The following is a 20754-nucleotide window of genomic DNA, read 5'->3' on the forward strand; positions in this document are numbered from 1 at the left end:
TTAAAAGTATTTAATTTTAGAAATAAAGCACATATATAAATTTTGACGCAAGATAAACGTACGTTCGTAACGGCAAAATTGATTCCGTACCATCTCGCCTGAGGGTGCTTCCAAGACATTAAGAAAGACATTAAAATTCACTGAGTCAGCGCAGGATGTAAGTCGCGAGCAGACCAGAGCGCACACAGACGCAAATAAATGCGGCTCTCTTCCGCCCCTCGCGCACATCCACCACCGTGGGGCACCGTGCGCGAGGGGTACATCAGCAGCGACGATGAAAACGACAGGACAGACAGACTGGGCCGATCTCTATCAGCCCGTCAACGATAATCCGGTCGAATACTTTGTCCGGAATCAGACCGCAGATTGGCCGGCGGTACCCTCCCTCTCGCTCGCTCGCGGGGGACCGGCGAGATGCCTTAACGAAACGAGGGGGGTTTCCCCACCCCCTGCCGGATGTCGTTATAAAAGCCGGCGCGTCCCGGCGCGTCGTTCATCTTTCCTCGGCGGCGATTCAGATTCTGACTTGTGCGCGCGACCAAGCAAATTTTCTCACGTTCCAACCATGGCGCAGATAGTCGGCAAGTACGAATACGTGTCGAGCGAGAACTTCGAGGATTACGTCAAGAGCCTCGGCAAGGCCGAGCTCGCCGACATGTTCCTGCAGGCCACGCCGATCGTGGAGATCCAGCAGAACGGTGACCAGTGGGTCGTCACGGTCACCAGGAAAGACAAGACCGTCACCAACACCTTCAAGCCCGGCGAGGAGTATGACGAGCAGCTTCCAACCCAGGGCATCGTCTTCCAGGTGGGTTCCACCGAGAGTGTATTGCTTCAATCGATGCGTATTCAGCGAAGATTCACGTCGAGTCGTGAAATATGAACAGGATAAAATTAATGCGACAGAAAGTTTAAAATTACTCTCGGACATCGATCACACGATGATCCGTCTAAAGTTACCACTTGGAATATCTTCTTCCACTTCGGAAAGGAAACTATTCTCTGTACGGCGAATGATTAGATAAAAACCGCTTTTACGTACAATATCTGATTTCTCGCGTTTCATTTGCAACCCTCACGCTGATTTTGCGCGCTAAAATGATAAGAAGTGAATCTTCTTTCTTCATTCCTCTCGCCTAAAAGCATGGGAGGTGCCCGGTGGCATTCGACGGATTCAAAGGTCAACGAAAACGGACTTGAATGTAAAAATCGCGCTCGACGCGAGTGCTGCCGTTCTTTATATATAATAAGTATAATCAACAATTACAATCGTTATACATTTTTGTATCGCAGAGCGTGACCACGAAAGAGGGCAACGGCTTCAAAACGGTGAGCACCTCCCCATTAGCGGCAAAGGACGTCAAAGTAATCCGAGTTTACGAATTTTCAGACACCGGAATGGTCGTGGTAAGTGTGATTCCGATATAAATGACAACGTTATAAGCGATCCTGCACAAATGAAATGACAATGACGTAATATGACTAAGTACACGTGCCTTACGCGCTCTTTTTTCTCTTTCAGCATCTATCCACCAACAAGAGCGACGTTAAAGCCAAGCGTACGTACAAAAGACTGTAAAAACCGGTTCCTAATTTAAATAGCGCTACGTAACATCACCCTTTATTAAAGAGATTGAAATGTAAGAGTGTTTTTTTTTTCTTTCCGTCCATTACTCCATTTCCCCAGCGATATTCGAGGTGAGGCGAGAACGACAGGGCGTAATGCTGAATAACACTGTTCAAACGTAATATTTATTTATTCAATTATGAATTCTGAGAAAAAAAAGAAGAATAAAATGGTGACAAATACGCGTACACAAGAAAATCGGAATAACATGCATACGAAACGCGCGTGTGAAAACGCTAAGCTATGCTCTCTCTCTCTCTCTTTCTCCTTGATACGAAGCCGCATTTAATGCATATCATATCGAATATTGTGCGTGTGTACAGATCGGCATCGCGAGTCCCTTACACAGAGGACTCGCGTCGAACGTTTAAATCACCTTAAAAAGAATCGCCGATCTTTTTAATCATCGATCTCGTCATGTTTGCGGGAACGCTTGTTTAATGATCTCATTTGGCGCATTTAGAGACCATCGCGGGCATGTCTCGGTTCCGATAAAATCAGACGAGATATTTTCACGATCGTAGGTCAAACGGGATAAAAAAAAAAAAAAGACGGAAACCGTTTTCAACCGAAGTTTCATCACGTCGTTGGTCCGAGCGCGTGCTCTAAGTGGAAGCGTCGAACGCAAAAGAAAAGAAATTGACAAGGGAAGGCTCAGAACTGAGCTCTACTGTTTTCCATAAAACTTGGCAGGATTTACGGAGAAAGTTCCTCGAACATAATGATACCTCTTATTTGGGTGCAGATGGTCAACAGTTTATCCAAAATATTTTAATAGTAAATTAGTAGCGTCTTTAGTAGTTTATTGGGATACTCACGTACGAGTAATTGCGGTAACTACCTCATAATTTGCAGACTTTGTATCATAACCATTATATTATTTTATATTACGACTATTTATATAAGAATTTTTTATTTGAAAAAAATTTATTTCTTTGTATTAACAATAATTTTTATCATAAAACGTTTATATAATAAAAAAAAAAATTAATTGATTGTGAGGTTTAAATTCGAATCTACAAATTATGAGGTAGTTACCATATCCACTACTCGTATGTCACAAATACTCGGGCGTATGTGACAACCCTAATAATTCTACTAAAGACGTTACTAAATTAATTATTAAAATATTTCAGAAACGCTTGACCGTCTGCACCCAAATAGGGATATCATTACATTCGGGAGAACTTTTTCTGTGAATCCTGCCAAGTTTCGAAATCGCTGAAGTTCGGGTCTGAGCCTTCTTTTGTGAAATTTGTGCGGTGTATAAAAGCTTTAAACGCACGCGCGCGCGCAATGATGATGTTGATTGCGTCGAGAAACGCGAGAAGCGGGATCCAAACATTTAGTAAGAGAATATCTGAAAAGAGCGGCCGAAATATTATATCCGCAGAGAGAAATAGTATTTCTCTGATTCCCTTTTAATCTTTGGATCCCGCTCGTTTTCTCTTCTTCCGCTCAAATATATATATATATATATATATATATATATATATATATATATATATATATATATAAAACTTCTTCTGGCTCCTCTTGTGTATCATTCGAATTTATTTAATAGTACTGTAAGGTATCACATATTAAACCATTAGGGTGCTGTACACATAGATTAGATAGCATTACATATATCATGATTACGAGTTAATATATATATCTCGCAATGAATTCAACTTCAAAAATAGGAACAAACGAGAATAAATATACGCTTCCCTCTTCTCCTCTTTTCTTTTCCATTTTTTTCCTTTGTCGTTCGAGTAAAATTGTGTCGCGAGTAATCGTTATCAATTATAATGCGCATATAAAATTAAAAAATTGTAAAAAATCCATATATTTTATCGAGTTTCGTTAAAGGTTAAAGATTAACGTACTGCCGTATCGGAGTTGAAGGTCTATTTTTCAGGCCGTCACGAGGCACTCTTCTCTCAGACAAACTCGGGCCCGCGGATCAGTTGAAAGCAATGACGTGTGAAAACGCATCCAATTATATTTACATAACAAGACTGTCGATCCCCCCTTATTGCGATAAGGCAGCAGTTGTCGAAAGCAATGTTTAGGATATGCCTCACTCTCTCGTCGATAGTTTGAATATCTCTGTCACGTATGTATGCATTCACGTAAGAACAATAAAAAATTTTTTCGGTTCAACATACATGTATATCTCCCTAAACACTACTTCAGCGGATGTCCCGACGCGCGGTCGTGCTCTGTCCGTTAAACAATAATAATAAGGAGGAACCTGTGTATCGGTTCACGTAAACCCGCGACGCGTAATCTCTAGGCCGACGTGTGTTGTCGCGACAGCGGCGGACAGTTCGCAGCTTACCGATCGACCGTTCAATCGACGATCAGCTGATTATCGGTCGGCACGTTCACCGGCGACGTGTCCTTCCGCGGCACGTCGTCCTCGGGTTTGCTCGTTGCTGTTATGACGGCGGCTTTGGTCACGTCCTCCTTGGGAATTCCATTCTGCAATACCTTGGTCTCGCTCGAGGATGATCGCTTCGTCGCGGTGGAGGAGGTCCTGGAGGCAGTCTTCGAGGTCAGAGTTTTCTTCGTTGGCGAGGTTGCGTTCCCAGTCGATTTCCCAGTAGGTGTGCGTGTCTTCGTAACGCCAGTTGTGCCGGTGGGCGCGGAAGTGCGACCACTGATCTTGGGCGCTGATGCCCCAGAACGGGAGATTTGCTTATTGACCGTCTCTTTACTCTGTTTGTCGATTAACGGCGATTTAGTGGTCGCGGCCGTGATCGTTCTACCGGTATTTTCGCGCGGCTTGATCGTGCTGGACGTCGGCGCGGTTCTGGGTCTCGACGCGCTGTTGGCGCCGGTCGCCGGCTGTTTCGATATCGATGTGATCTTAGCAGCTGCAGTCGCGGACGCGGGTCTCGGTTTCAACGTTACACTGGATGCCGATGTTTTCGCGGTCGTTGACGATGTTTTAGCCAAAGTGGTCTTCGCGGTTGTACTAGTGATTGTTGTTCTGGGAGTAGCGCTCGTTGGCTTTGTGGTGGCAGGTTTGCCGACGGATTTCGCGTCACTGCTCATCGTCGATTTCTTCTCGCTCGATATTCCACTGTTCACCTTCGACGAGATGGTAGTGGTAGTTTTTGGTCTCGTTGTACCAGAGCTCAAACGTGGAGAAGCGCTGGTTCTCGTAGCTGTTGTCGTCGTCGCTGCCTTGGTAGTTATTGTTGTCTTTGTGACAGTGGTTTTACCGCTGGTGCTCGAGATCGCCGCTTTGGTTGATCCGTCCAGTTGCTTGGGACGAGTTGCGGTACTCGTAGCGGGTTTTTTCGCAGCCGATTGTGCAGGTGACGTCGTAGTTGCTCGCATGGCCGCACTGAGCGTTTTGGAGGGCGAGGTTAGCGTGGATTTCGTTATCGTTTTCGTTGTCGATGCTGTTGTTGCTTTCGTCGTAGTTTTCGTTGGACGTTTCGCGCTCGTCGTCGTAGCCGCCTTCGCCTTGATCGGGCTCACAGTGGCGACGGCCGCCGCCGTTGCAGCGACGACGGCTCCCACCGATGCTCCTGCGATTCCTGTAACCTCTTCTTTCGATTTGTCTATCGCCGCGGTATCTTCTGGTGATGCTTTGGCGGTTTCTCGTGGCTCAGTTTCTCCCTCTTTCGAAGGAATATTTTCGGATGCAACATTTATGTTGAGTACCTTATCAACATCAATGAGTAATTCTGCAGGTATTAACTTTGCTTGCTCTTGCTCAGTTGGCTTGTTGATCAACGTTATAGATTCTGTCGGTACGTGTTCCATGAAAATCTCGTTTTTCTGTTGCAGCTTGTCCTCTGCAAAGCTAGATTTTTGCGTCAAACCAAATGAAAAGGGTAATTCAGTTGCAAAGTCCGATTTGAGGTTATCACACAAAAAGAGGTTTTCAACCTCTTTCTGTTTTCCATTTTCTAATTGAGAAATATCTTCGCGTGCAAACTCGGGATCAACATTTTCAAGTTGAGGCATCGAGTTTTCTGATTTATAGCAATCCGTCCAGTTAGATTGATTCAATTGACTGCTTTCGGTTTTAAACGATTGACTAAAAGTATCCATTTTTTCAGAGATAATTGCAGAGTCCAAATTAGCGTGATAGTACGTCTGTTCCGTACCCGAGGCCGTTTCTGGAAATATCTTTTCCGATAATAATGACTGTGGCACGACATCTTGTTTTGAGATGTGTATTGCGTCATTTAAATTTAAATGATTCGTTGAATCTGGAAGATTTTTCGGCACTTCGGACTCCATACTTTCCTTTTCTATGATTTGCGAACAATTCTGCAATTGTGCTGCCCGTTTCATAATGAAAGCCGCATCTGTATCATCTGAGAGTGAAAATAACTGTTTTATCTTTTCTTCTTTCTCCTCCTTTGTTAATTTTGCGTCTTCTTCGTCCTTTGTCAATTTTGCGTCTTCTTCGTCCTTTGTTAATTTTTCGTCTTCTTCGTCCTTTGTTAATTTTGCGTCTTCTTCACATTCTTCTATGGAACTTTCGGACCGTATTGAGCCATCATGTTTCATTTCAGCAGAGAAGTAATGAAATCCTTCTAGTTCTACCGGCAAACATTCCATTACTTTCATCCCCAAGGAGCTGAAGGGTGGTTTCGTGGTAAATATAATAGGTTCACGGTTCAACTTTTCCTTGTAACGCACCGTTGTTGAAAGAGAAGATGTCTTCGTTTCGGAGCTAATCTCAGAGCTCATAGTGGACACCGAGTTATCGTCTGGGGGCTGTGGTGTTGACGCGCATAGGATATCGCTCGGGCTCTTGTCCTCCGAGAGGGGTGTGTGCGCGCGATCCTCGTCTGCATACGGCTTGGGTGAACGCGGCGGCGTGTTCACTTGTTCAGCACCATCTGAACTGTCGTCCAATATGTGTACGGCATTTAGATCGACACTTTTCTCGAATGCCGCCTTGAAATTACCTGGAGTGAGCGACATAGCCATGGGATTATTCTTGGTAACAATATCGTCCTCCTCCAAATCGGATCCCGCATCGTCGCCCGTCTTTTCATTCCATTGAGAAGAGATATTCGTTTGCCACTGCGAGGTAGACGTGACATGCATCATAGATTCATCATCGCCCATTTCGGCTTTGGTTGACGAAATCTCGGATACATCCATACTCTGTGAACCATTATTCTGCAGATCTGCATTTTCTTCCTGCGAGAATTCTTCGCCTATCTCCTTTGGTCGGTAACACACTTCCTTATCAAATTCGCTCTGACTCGGTATAGAAATATCATCCATTGCCTGTGGTTGCTTCAGAGGAGAGCCACTAATGGCAAAATCCTGCAAAAAGCCCCTGGGACCCATTAACGGTGGTGACAACGGCACAAATTCGGCTGCTTCCGGATTCAATTGGAAATCCATGTTATCCTGTTCGGTTTTCTCTTTCTGTAGATCTAGGAGAATCTGATCCTTCTCCGGTTCGCTCGATTTTCTTTCGTCGCTTATCTGAAAACACACCGGTATTATTCGAAATATGTACTTTTGCATCGAACGACAAATGACGACTTCTATCGACAAAGGCGAGAAGAAAAGCGACAACGAGACAAATACTTACATTGGTGTTGATAAGCTCAGACGAGGAGGTATCTTTCACTAATTCTTCGCATTTAATATCGTTCTCTGTTTCCGGAGGCTCAACTTCCGAGCTACCTTTCGCGACAGACTCTGGATTCTCCTGTGTACTTTGCTCCTCGACGCCTTTACGAGATTCGTCTGCCGCAACAGCTGCCGCTGCGGATTCCTGTTCGTTCGGCCGATAGTAATTCCACTCGTCCTCGGAATCAGTGTCCGCTACATTATCCGGTTCGAACTGTGCATGCTGAGGAGGTTCTGGAATAAGCGTAAGAGATGTTAGAGCTGACATTAACGAATGTCATGTTACTTTCATTTAACGTAAGATAAAAACCACATTCGTCGATATACCATTTCTTATGTATACATCTCAAATCGTATCAAATCAAGAAACAAAGTACCACTCCGTGACTTTTTATCGCAGGAAAGTGAAGTGAGTAAACGTGACATTGTAAGCGCGTCTTTTTTCTAATAATTTAACTTAGAAAATAATTAACTTGTCTAGGTTACCAATGCTGAGTGGGGTATCAAATACATGACACATTTCATTTTCGATCTCGATGTTTTTTCAAGTTTTTTTAACGACAAATTCATATATTTTTCTTCTCGTACTACTTAAAGCGAACAACTTAGCACCAAGAATTGCATAAATTTACAATCCGTAAGATACTTCAATTCAAAATCGTATTTAAACTAAATCTCGCGAATTACAGGGGTTCACTTTTCATCCTTATTACAACGATTACTTCAAACATTGCACAAATTATATTGTAACTTTACTTCACGATCGCGTAATCATCGAGAATAATTCGTCAAATTTTCGACGCTTTTACTAGAAACTAACGGAAGACGACTGTTTATGAAAATTGCGAGTTAAACTAATTTTTCAGCGTAACAGAAAAACTGTAAGAATAAAAAGGAAATGTTAAAAGTGGTGTACGGGAGCCGCATGAGAATATCTCATTCCAGATTATCAGCTTGCAATATTCAAAGGAGACACACCGTTTTTCGCATCCATATTGCGAAAGTCATTGTGCCATTGCACGCGACACTGAGATAAGATGATAGTTCCAGCGCAATTTTTTATTCAGAGAGTAACGCGGATCAACCCTCGAAAACCACCCGCTCACTCGCATCGTTCACGTAGCGAGAGGACAAGTTACGTACCTGCAGGATGTTCCGAGGGGGAATCGTATCGAAGGAGTTATCGAACGAGGAGGATTCTCGGAAATCCGAACACGACGGACACGAGCTATCACGTTTCGAAGGGTCGAACGGTTAATATTCCGCGCGGCTGTCTCGGATCGCTTTACCCCACGTTCGTACACACGTTGATACGCGGCGAGACGGACCGACACGAGCGAGCGGGACCTTCTCTCGCGAACCGGAGCGGCTCTAAAACGAGGAATGCCTTCTCGCAGGTGCGATCGCCCTCCGGTGACTAAGAGGAACTACGCCCGCCAAGAGATGCATTATCGATCTAGTCCAGAGCCCCCGGAGCACTCTCCTCTCCTGCTCCTCCCCGCCCCAACCACGCACCGCCACCACCCACCTGTGCACCGCGACAGTTGGCGGAGAATCAACCCCCGTGCGATTGGATGGACCTCGGAAATCGTCGAATCGATCGACCTGTTCGATACGTCTATTCGGTGAATGACTCGCGTGACAAATGAAGGCTCTGCCGTTTGCAAGTGCATCTTTTCTTTCCACTTTTCGCGCGTTTGATCCTGCACGAGGACAACGAGACTTCGACACTTCCGTTCTGGCGTCAAAGATTTTTTTTGTCACCACGACGTTACCGCGAAATTAAATAGACCTGAAAATTGACCCGATTGTCATACCTACTCACGTTTTATTTGTTAAATATTCGCGCGACAAAAATCTCAACTGCATTTTCTTGGTCTTTTGGCTCATGAAAGAGACTTCAGCAATTCGGTAATTCTGAAGCTAAGAATTTTTATGAGGAAAGGATGAGATAAAGCGCAATATATATTAATTACGAATAAAATAATCTTTTTTATATTATATTGTTTAATAGAAGACAGAAAATTAGCACGATCAATTTTAACCGAAGAATAACTAATTAATTTTAATTAATATAATGTAATGGGTAATTAAGATTAATGAAATTTGGCGTAATAAATCCGTATTCGTTACGTAAACCTGCTCGCGAATATAAACGAGCCGCTAAAATATAATGACATCGCTAATTAATACCGACTGTTTATCAGTTTACGTTAGTCTATAATATTATTTATTAATGTACTAAATTCATAAATGTATTAAATTTCATTGTGCGCTATGTCTATTAAGATTTCCATTTGTCGAAAAAGTCACTTGGATACTTCCGTCAATCTCAGACTTTTGAAAAATATAATTAAAATTAATTACATTATATCACTATAAAAATTAAAGCTAAAGTGCAAAATATTTCTCAAATTATAGGCGAAAGGGTGAATTCTCTGCTGGGATGCGCTCGCGAATGTTGGCTCGCCACTGCCGCAGGATTGAAACAAAATGAGAACACGTCCGGGGGAGGGAGGTAGAAAAGAAAAATCGTAGAAAGGCGCAAAGAGCAGCTGACAGAAACGTCCGTCGGCCCACCTGGCCGAAGCGGCGAGGAAAACGTTGACGTGAAAACTGGTTAAGGGACGCTAAAAAAAGGCGCAGCCCACGCGGCGAGCGCTCGCCTAACAACCCGTTCTTAATTTCGTCCCGAGTCTCTTTTGCCACCAACGCGAACTCGGGCCAGAACTCGCGAGGTTCTCTACCATCGCTTCTGGCGGCACTTCGAGAATCCGCGTGGACAAGCCCCGAAGAGAGCGGCTATAACTCGAATGATATTGCGCGCGATTTTCGGATAATAATATCCCGCGCCGTTTCGCTGCCATATGTCTCGCGCGTCTCGGGACGTTGACCTTGCGAGGGAGACCCAGACTCATACCGAGAGAATCTCGATATGTAAAATCCGCACGAGACGTTCGCCCCTTCCGGCAGCTTTCGTCGATAAGCGCAACTCCTCCCTCTCCTCCTTCCCAGAATTCTAACTAGACGCTGGTTTTAATAAATTTCGAAAAATACGCGTACAGATCAATCCTTTTTATTAAATCGTTACACGTTGAAACTATCCATCGATACAGGACAATAGAAAAATATAGCTTACAAACTAGTTTTTCAGGTGCTTCAATGACTTGGCAAAGTAGCTGTAGAGAATTTTCGTAAATCACTACGTTAAAGCTTTCCTCAACCCATTGTTATAAAAAGTTAATCGGCTTTAACGTTAAATTAACAAATCCTTAAATTCTCGACTCATGAAAGAGAAAATCTTCGATATTCGAGTTATTTATTTTACAAAAGAGTATTATCGCAAAAATGATAAGGATGTTTGTTGCTGTTTGGTGTTGTTTCTCACACAGATACACAGGTTTGCGTGTAAAAAAATGATTGGCATACGGACGTGTAAAATCAAATGGCTATTATTAATATAGTCAATGTCATTCTAACACGTCGTCGCGTTAACGCTCTGTCGCAATATCGCGTTTCTCACGAACATTAAGAAGTTCAAAAGCATTCCTAAATAATCCTTTCTCAAAATGCGACCGCTTCGTTCCACGAGGCGTCTCCATTGAAAAGACGTCGCGACGGAAAAGACGGGCGACCAACGCCCGTCGCGTCGCGTCGCGCCGCGCAATTTCAGTTCGTCGGAGAGCACGATGGAATTCTCATGGCACGCTCGTCACGCGAGCTAAGAGAGGACGAAGGAGGAAAAAGGGCGAGCCTCTTCCTCCTCCTTTCTCCCGGTATTTTTCTTTTTCATTTTCACAGAGCGAGTGCCGCGTCTCGGTGCCAGTCGCGAAGAGTAAGAGGGAGAGTTAATTTTAAACCAAAGTTACACACAGGAGGACCGCGCAGGGGTGGGCACGTGTGTATATGTGCGAGCGAGAAAAGGAGAAACAGAGAGACAGAGATAGAGAAAGAGAGAGAAAGCCCAGTCTCTCTCGATTATATCCCGAGACGTAAGAGATTCGGGTGTATTGCGGAGCCGGGCGGCGTATGTTCCACGAGGTATGGATACGTTCGAGAACGTAGAACGACGAGATATTTGTAGATTAGACATATAACGAGTCCAGAGGTTTCAGAGGGTGGCAACGGAAACGGTGACTTTCCGAGAAAACAAGACTCGGAAAGTTGGAAATTTCCAGTTAAGATAAAAAATACAGATTTGCTAAAACGCACGGAAATTGTAAAGAATTTAGAGAACGTTATTCAAGGGCAAGTGCATAGTATATAGGAGACGGAATTGTATCATTGATATACTTCGCACTTTTGGCATGCACTTTCGCGAGGGAGAGAAGAGGGAGGACTTTAACTACTTATAAATCTCCTCTGTTCGCGCGGATCGACGACTGAATGACTGCTTGTAATGGCTTGCTGATTTACATACGAAAACGTCGGGGCGCAGCGGCGCATATTTCACACTCGAGAAACCAGACGCGTGGCCTAAAAAGGAATTGCACGGGCCCCCGGAGTTGTGAGTGCATGAATGAAACCGCGATCGCGAAAAGTAAATGGGACATTTGCGCTCGATCGACAGTTGTTGCCGGTTACGTTGCAAGAGTCGCGTCGATAAAATAAATCTTTGCGTACGTCACGATTTAAGAGGGCTCTTTTTTGGGGGGGATTCCAAACAAATCTTTCTAAATAGCCACGAGAAATTGTCAGAATTACGATATAATTGACAAAGCCTTGGCATTTCTTCGACGACAAGGAGTTCCTGAATTCTTAATACACTTCGAAGAATTTTGACAATCAAGCGTTAAAAAATTAAGAATCTGATGAGAGCGTCAATGTGACAATTTTTTTCGAGTTTCGAATAATTCTTCGAGTTCTAATTATTTTTGAGAAGTGGTAAACTTCTGGTAATTTTCATTATTCTGTGGATGGATATTTTTATATCATCCAAAACCCGTAGAACAGGCATATTTTATAAATGTTTCCCTTTCAAGGAAAAAAAAAACTTATATGCCATTTTATATATAGAAAGTACCAAAGTACCGGACTTTTTCTTCGGAGTAAAAAGATATCTTCCCGACCGTCTCATCTCAGGCTTAATCTTGGGATTCGCGCGGATATGGAAGACGAATAAGTTGCTTGAGAGACACGTGAGAAGTCTCTATTTTAGTCGCAAAATGGTACTCGCGCACATAGCTCGCTCGAGTATAACAAAAAAAGACAGAACGTAGAAGAAAAAGAAAAAGAGAGAGAGAGAGAGAGAGAGAGAGAGAGAGAGAGAGAGAGAGAGAGAGAGAGAGAGAGAGAGAGAAGGCTTATGTTAAAAAGAGCGATAGGCGCTTCGTAATTATTCCGAAGTAATAAATGGCAAGTTTAACTAGCCGGCACGGGACGCGTCATGCCGGTGGTGCGGCCGTTCGTTCGTTCGTTCGTTCGTTCGCCTCGGCAACAGAGAGCCGCCGACGCACATTGCTCGTTACGCAAATAGTTATCTCAAGTAATGACGGAGCGTTTATTTAAGAACAAACGATGCATACGGGTACGCGAATTTCCCCGGGGCCCGGTCATTCGGCGTTTCCGTTTTAGGCCCCGAAAGTCGCGACACATCTTTGCGAACGCGATTCTTACATATACCTATAGGCTGCACTCCCTTTGGACGCTTTCGTGCTGAAAGCGTCCAAAGGGAACGCGCAGCCACGGACCGCCCTTTCCAGCTTGCGCTCTCTCGCGCTTTCCGTATACGTGAAACGCGGCGATTTTTACGCTCGCGCTTCGCGACGAGAGAAAGGGGAGCGGGAAGGAACGTGGAAAGCGTAGCTAAGAGCCAGCGAACCACGGAACTACGTGGTGCACACCGTACGGCACGCGACGTTTGCAATAGCGCAAAATTATGGTTATTAGAATATTAAAAAAACATCTATTACATCTGCTGTAACGTTACTGCCGCGGTTGCTGCAACTAATACCACTCTAAACCCGCCGCCTCCTTTTTGAACGTAGTTCTCGCATAGCTTTCCGCGCAGCGGTAATTTCTACTTTACACAGTCGTTTTTTAATCCTCTGAGGAGTGCGTCGGCAACTGTCCGTTCAAAACTTACAAGATTCATTAATTCCTTATCTTCTATCGCCGAAGGTAGCGAAAAATTATTTTAAAAACTGTTATCTCGAGTAAGATGTACCTTGTAAAAAAAAAAGTCACGCTTGTCTCATTACAGTCTTATGTACGGGAACTCTCGGGCACTATCTCGCTTAAATTCTATCGATAAAAATAGCAAAAAATTAATTAAAAAATCTTGTCATCTCGAGTAAAACATTCCTGCGGAGAGAGTCACGCTTGTGACTGTTATTACAAAACTATGTACAAAGACTCGCCGACGCTGTTGCGTGCTTACGTTATAGTCGTTATATACAAATTTACTTGACTTCTTTCGAATTACATGAAAACCGTGCAGCTGTGCGTAAGGATTAAATATTATCGCAGCGGTTGTGCCGGGATTAACGCCGTAACAACCCGTCGCATAAACGTCATTTCTTGAAAGCCCAAAGCCCACTTCTTCGCTTCTTGCGGGGCGCAGCGATAATTCTTGCCACGTAGGATCGCCCTGACGGGAAAAAAAGAAAAACTTGCGCACAGACACCTCACGATCGGATCGCAGGTCCGACCCGTTTCTTTCGGCCGTACTAGTCGCACCCGTTTTCCGTTATCTTTTCTCTCGCCGGAATTCCGAGATCATTTCCATTTTCCTACCGCGCATTCTTCGTCGGCACCTCTCGCAAGCTGCATCGCGAGGTTTCGTGCGAATAACGTCGTCGACAGAAGCGGAAAACTGGCAAAATCGTGAAAGCGTCATAGAAATGGCACCTGATCTGTATCCCATTTTAAATTTCAGTAACGTCAAGTGGGGCTCAAGATTGAATCGACTATAACGGAACAATGGGAGGAAAAAAAAAAGTGCGGGTAAAGAAGATGAACCGCTGGCACTGTCAGTGTACGTACGTGCATTCGTGGTCCGCGTCACGATAATTCGCTTAAATTCAGCGTAAGACGAGACCCCGGTGACGGTGATCCCAAGCGATAGATAGATCCGATTACCTCGTGCCGCGTTCAGGTATCACCTTAACAACATTTGGTTACGAACGTCGAGACGGACGCGCGCGCGCGCTTTACTTTCGAGAGAGTCTATAAATACGTATAGAGACGACACAACACGCGACGCGACGCGACGACACGCGATCGGCGAATTAATTGCATCATAAGGCCGTCGGGGAAATGTCCCCCCTTCCCTCTCCCTCCCGCGAAAGCATAGCGCCGACGGCTATGCTTACGGTTATGCATTATCCGTACTGATTTCCGCAATAATCTCTCGCCCCTGTTGCTATCGGCCTCGGTCCGGTGTTTGGATCCGTGTCGCACGCCGAGATAAAAAGAAGCGCTGAATCATGAAGGCGAAATTGTGATCTGCGTGTCAGTCAGTGTTTCGAGGGTCCCGACTCTCCTCCCATCTCGTACTCGTATCGCACGTTTGATACGACACTCGACAGAAAAACCGCTTCAGAGTGTCAAATCTTTGCTTATACAGTGTTGTTTTCACAACTGTTCTGTGTCTGTTGTAATAAAAAGATTTAAATTACTATAATAATTTCTCATTGGCATAATTTAGGTCCAACGAAACGAAACTTGATTTAAAATATTATAAAAATGTCACGTTACCACGACTTAAGCTCTCAGATTAGCTGCGGTTCAATAAACCCTGTATCTTAGTAATTATACTACATATTTTCATCTCGGTAACCAAATTAAAATATTTTACAGCTTGTGTTTCCTCGCTCTTTACTTTTTCTATAAAAGTCGAAGATCGAGCGTCAAAATATTTTTGAGTTTCAAAGGATCGGCGTTTGAAAATTGCCCTTTGAGCCTTTATCAGCCCTTTACAAGCGTTCCATAAAGAACGCTCGTTGAATTATTGACGCTTTTGGGCGCTCGGCTTTTGTTTTGTTCCTTTTTGGAGATGATTTTAATATCGCTGACACGTAGGAACGTAGGGACTCGGCGCTAACGATAAGTTTATACAATACATAAACGGACTCGCGTAACGTGCGAAAATGTTTCGTGCACAAAGAATGCCGCTATGTACAGCGAGTCTCCGCGCAGTTTGAAGGGCTAACACCGGCATAGCGGTCATTTGTGGCTGGCGCCCGATTTTCCAGCGCTATCGAATTTTTTTAAAACGCTTGTGAAAGACAATCATCGTTTAACGTTAAATTTCGAACGACATATATATACCGTTTGTTCTTTTTCAAAGAACTTTCTAAACTGATGCACATTGGTGCGATAAGTTAGAGAAAACAAAATATACTCAGGGTCTACTTGTTGCTCTTATACTTTTTGGACTTGGAATCTCCGCGTTCTCTCTTTCCAACGTCCAAATGGATGCTTATCTCGTTTCAAGAACTTTTAGGGATTTCAGGTAACACGAACAAACCTCTCGTCTCGCTCCAACTTACCGCACTAGTGTGTACTAGTTCAGGAAGTTCTTCGAAAAAGAACAAACCTGTTGAACAGCTAGATAACAATGTAAAATAAAAAGTGAGTCATTCTACAACTATAAAGATAGGTTTTCGTGGGCAGTGAAATGCAGCAGCGATGAGCAGCGGTTTAGTAATTTCCTATGAATGTTTGCCTCACTTCCGGCGCAAATTTTTGCTGCTCGAAATTCGGGCTTCAGCATTGGCTGTATAGGACCAATTTCACGAGCAGCAAAAATTTGCGCCGGAAGTGAGTCAAACATTTCTAGGAAATTACTAAACCGCTGCTCACCGCTGCTGCATTTCACTGCCCACGAAAACCTACTTTAAGAATGTAGGGTAAGGAAGGGCTATTTGAGTCAGTTAAAGAAGAAATCGGATAGAAAGTTTTCGAGACAGGAAGGAGCTTTCTAATTTTCGGGGGGTTTTTTTTTTAGTTATGGGTTATTTGATTTCTTAGAACTTTTTGAAAACTTTCATCCAGTTTTTTTCAACTGACTCAAATAGCTCCTCCTTGCCCCAGTCTTATTTAAATCACATTATATACGATATTTTTCTATTATATGCTCATGATATAAACTGAAAACCTCGAGATATACGTGCAAAACCCGCTGGGCAGACAATGTATTTAATTTCGGGAAGCGATTCAAGAAGCGCTTTCTTCCGTCGACGAAAGGATTTGTACGTCATTCTGCATGACTAATTGGCTATTAAACTGATCATTAAGATTAGTATTTCGAATTTTGATATTATAAATTGAACAGAGAATCTCTATACAGAATGCTCCGAGTTTGAACTACTGGACAACGGAAAGATGCGAGAAGGCGAGAGACGTGAACTCTCGCGTATTTGTCAAACTTATTGGAATTGCCTTGAATTCGATCGCGAGACGGGACGGCGCGAGTCATACTCGACGAAATCGCGAAACGCGACTTCTCAGCGCAACGACGACGATGACGACAGGCTAGTATACACAATACAGCGATTTCACAACACGATATTTTCGTACACGCTTCGCATGACGCTGACGCGCGAGGCACGGTCCTTTTCTCCTTCCCTCGGCCCCTTCGAACAGAGACCGCCACTACTTCCTCTTTCTTCGTTCGCACGACAGGCGGAAACCGAAGAGCTAGCTCATCGAATGTTCGAGAACGACCTGGAGCGGAACAGGCCTCGATTCAATATCGACGCAATTAGTTTCCTGCGATCGCCACGAAAGAGAAAGAGACGGAAAAAATATATGTAGAATTGTAACATTCATTTATATCTTACAAGATCAAGAAAGAGAAAGAGAAAGGAACGGGCAAGAAAAAAAAAAGAAACAAAGAGCGAGGAACATTGGCGTGGACCCCGAAACCGGTATAACGTCATCGGGTTCGGTTCTCGCTGTAGGCCACGGAAACGATCTCTACGCCTATTCGCGATAACGGCAACGGCAGCGCGCTTACCGTCGCGACGTAGGACGCATTTCTTTCTGCGTCTATCGCGCCGAGGATCGGGGGGACCGGCGGCGGCGGCGGCATCGGCATCGGCGTCGGGATTGTGCCGGTTTCGACCGTCCCGGTCGCCGGCCGGCAACAAATACGGGGTACGGGGTACACACGCTGTCATCGCCGGCGGGGCCCGTGGCCCGTTGCGAAGCGCGGCGTACGACGCCACGCGGCGTCACCTCCAAATTTAAATACGCAATTCAGGGTTCCCCGGGGTGCCCGGCGATAAACCGACGAAGAAGCACGGGCGCGCCGCGTGCAACGTACCTCGAAGAACGTTCCCTCGTTCGCGCTCGTGCGTGTCCGTCCTCGCGAGAAGCGTCGGCGGTGGCGGGGCACCCGAAGCGACGGTATAATCCAGGGGAAAACACCGGCGGTCGACACGCGAGCACCACGATGTATACCGCGAAAATTCACTCGAGAGAACCCAACGACGCGCGCTCTCACGACCGTGCGGAGCTCGAGAGGAACTGCTGCCGCAAGCCCCTTCCACATGACCGGCGACAATTGGCGGCACGCCGCCCGATTGGCCGTTCTATGACGAATCGGCGACGCGAGCGCGCCGTGACGGCCAATCGCGACGCGGCGGCGCGCGAGCTAGGCCGACGCGCGCTCGATTCGAACGTCGATAACGGTACTTCGCGACGCGTCAGAGACGTATGATGGTTAATCATCTGAACGTGCTGGCGATAACGATAATGGGGGATTGCTTTACTTCCGTATCTCGGCCCGAAATATACATATCAAATTATATCAATTGGCCCTTATCGCGCGTAAGCATCGTTTCTCAGTGATTAAAAATATTGTCACGCGTCTCATTGACAGAATATCGTAACGATTTTCATATATCCCGCGAAGAAATCCGTTTCTCGCGTGATAACGATGAGTGTTTGACGGAGAAAGTAAAATTAAGAAAAAAATGAGGATAAAATATTAAAAACGAACATCGTAAAAATATTTTTGTGTGTCAGTAAATGCAAGAATTTCTTTAAAAAATCGTTAAGTCTTTATGTTTGCAAATTTGTGCCAAAGATAATATTGCGGAGCAATGGTCAACAATCCGATCGCGTATCATATATCGTATTTTAATATTACAGAGTAATTAAAAGTTTGTGCTTGTCAAATAAATTAATTTTTTTCTATTTTCTATTTTTAAATTTGAAATAGCGTAATTTTTTCTAATATTAAAGTCACTTAATTTTTTTTACTTTGTTATTAATTTAATTAACGAATGAATAACTTTTATTTATCTTTTAATTTTTAATAATTGAATCAAAATATGTCAGATTGATTACTAATTGTTGCTCTGAAATAGCATTATCTATTCTTTGTGGCTATAAATAACCGTAATACAAGCCTTTCCTGCGTTTTCAGACACAATGAACGTTTAAAAAATTGCTTATCTAATGTTAATGAAGATTTACGATGCCCAGCTTACGCTAACGAGACTCGTTTACTTGACATTCTATATTTCCGCTTATCGAGAAAGTGCATTTGTGGCGACAACAAACGTTTTTTATTACCCTTATTGAGCATCAATTTCCGTTTTTCGCGGTGCTGTAGATGCGGGTTAGATAGAATCAATTTTAAAGTCAATTAGAGAAACAGGGTTTCTCGTACGGTATATTCGCCGATACATTCGCGACTACTTTCGTCAACTTGCGATTTTTCGAACTTTGTTGTTCATTAGGCCTGCACATGAGTCACAATAATCAAACGTTTTTCACATTTGGCAGAGTCAAACTGACCTTGACATAGATTTGTAGGAAAAACTAAAGTTAAAGTTGTAGTCGACTACAGCTATGCTTGACACGGCGACATAGGCCATCAAATAATGATAACATATCTGTATTAAAAAAAAAAGAGAAACGCGATAATCTGCCCGCGTGACATTCTATCGGCAGAAAAATAGAGCAGTTTTGCTTGATCTCAGACTCTGTTTATCCAAATAAGATCACAGACGTAATAGCCATAATCGACGCTATAAGTAAAGTATTCGCCGTATTTCTGTTACTAAGGAGAGTAAGAATATATATAAGGAGGGTAAGCTCCATTTGCGGATCGTAAGTACGAAAAGCGGGTCATTACAGAATGCACTCTACCTTCAGTGATGTAAATCGCATCGAGTGCACTGTGCATTCAAATGCGTTTCAATTTTACTCTTGCACTCCTACGATGCACTCGCATATGTAGGAAACGTGACATGAAAGACTATGCGTCGCAACACGCGTCTACCAAATAGCTGCGTACCCTACGATAGACTCGCTTTTCGTACTCTTGAAAAAAGCGATATTGTTAACGAGCAATACCGTACTCTTTTCAGGGATCTCTAATGCTAGAGACGTAGCAATCTTAGCGTTCAAAACAACTGCCTAAGATACTTTGCATTGTTCCTCAAAAGGATGTAAAATACTTTGTATTGCAGTACGCCCAATTATTAGCACAATTTTATCGATTATTCCGTTACTATATTACGTGGTGCGCCGCTTAATCCGCTGACATGTCGCCGACATTGTACATTTCTCGACTTCGTCCGTTTCGGTCTTCTACGTATGGATCTTCGGTAGCCGATCCGTTCGAATCTTCGAACCGTCTCTCGGGAGATCGACCGAAGACGCAAAGATACGGCTCACTTTTTGCGTAGACTGAAAACGGCGAACGAGTTCGAGATGTAGTTCGCCAACGACACGAACAGATTGCTCACCGTGCGATAAGCGTAACCGTATACCAGCGCGGCGCACAGCCGGGCCCTTACAACGGACAAGTTGCACTTACTAGCAGCTCGCGGCGAGGGTTGCGACTTGTCATCGTCCACGACGGTATGCGTGCCAGCAGTCTCGATACGCGCGTCGTCGTCGTCACCGTGGTCGCGCAGCATTTCGTCGTCCGCGTCGCGGACGTCTCTGTCGCTCGGTCGGACACGATTGTCTACATTGCCATCGTCTACTATCGAATCCACCGGGCAGACGTTCGCATTGTCGCGGTTAGAATAGTCGTTGTCGTTCCTGTCGTCATCGTTGCCGTGCTTCTCTGCTTCCACCGGCGACTTCTCGCTCTCGGGGGAAGGATCGAGCGACAACGATGCGGCGAGAGGGTAATTGTCGTCGCGCACATCCTCGCCGGCGTCGACGTCGGTCTCCGGACCTAAATTGTCCGCGTAATCGTATTCGTCGTCGTCGTCCCGGTGCTTGCCATTTCTGGCCATTCTTTCGGACACGGTATTCGAGGTAAGTAAGTCCATATCGTAAGGGGGGCGATCCGCATCCTCCAACAGATGCTTGATGAAGGCCGATGGGTTTACTTCGAATTGATCGCGATTCGACGGGATCGGATTATTCGAATCCATATTGTTCAGTAATAGACCATTCGGTGCTTGATGCGTCAGGAACGGATTTGAGCGCGAGGCGATTTCACGCGGCGGCGTCAGGAACACTACGATTACGGTGATATTGTCCAGGGAACCCGCGCGCTTAGCACTCTGCAGCAAGGCCTGATGCACGTGCTTGAGATCGTCTGT

General features: G+C 44.5%; 2 protein-coding genes across 3 annotated transcripts in view; one reads left to right on the forward strand and one right to left on the reverse strand.

Annotated features, from left to right (window-relative positions):
• The first annotated feature begins 480 nt into the window (after positions 1–480).
• Positions 481–1644, forward strand: LOC143900614 (fatty acid-binding protein 1, liver-like). The gene is made up of 3 exons (XM_077412165.1): positions 481–808; positions 1294–1407; positions 1523–1644. The coding sequence occupies exons 1-3, from the start codon at positions 566–568 to the stop codon at positions 1577–1579; spliced, it is 414 nt and encodes a 137-aa protein (XP_077268291.1). The 5' UTR covers positions 481–565; the 3' UTR covers positions 1580–1644.
• Positions 1645–1738: 94 nt separating this feature from the next.
• LOC143900599 (uncharacterized) overlaps positions 1739–20754 on the reverse strand; it is a 53375-nt gene continuing 34359 nt past the window's right edge. For both annotated transcript variants that reach the window (XM_077412138.1, XM_077412140.1), the window contains 3 exons: positions 20013–20750; positions 7194–7468; positions 1739–7084 (listed from right to left, as the gene is read on the reverse strand). In XM_077412138.1, coding sequence (XP_077268264.1) covers positions 3965–7084; positions 7194–7468; positions 20013–20750 — 4133 coding nt within the window. In that variant the 3' untranslated portion in view covers positions 1739–3964. The remainder of the gene's footprint in view (positions 7085–7193; positions 7469–20012; positions 20751–20754) is intronic.

Source organism: Temnothorax americanus, unplaced genomic scaffold (genome assembly GCF_048541705.1).
Source record: "Temnothorax americanus isolate GAGA-0224 unplaced genomic scaffold, ASM4854170v1 Scaffold3, whole genome shotgun sequence".
NCBI classification, from domain to species: domain Eukaryota; kingdom Metazoa; phylum Arthropoda; class Insecta; order Hymenoptera; family Formicidae; genus Temnothorax; species Temnothorax americanus.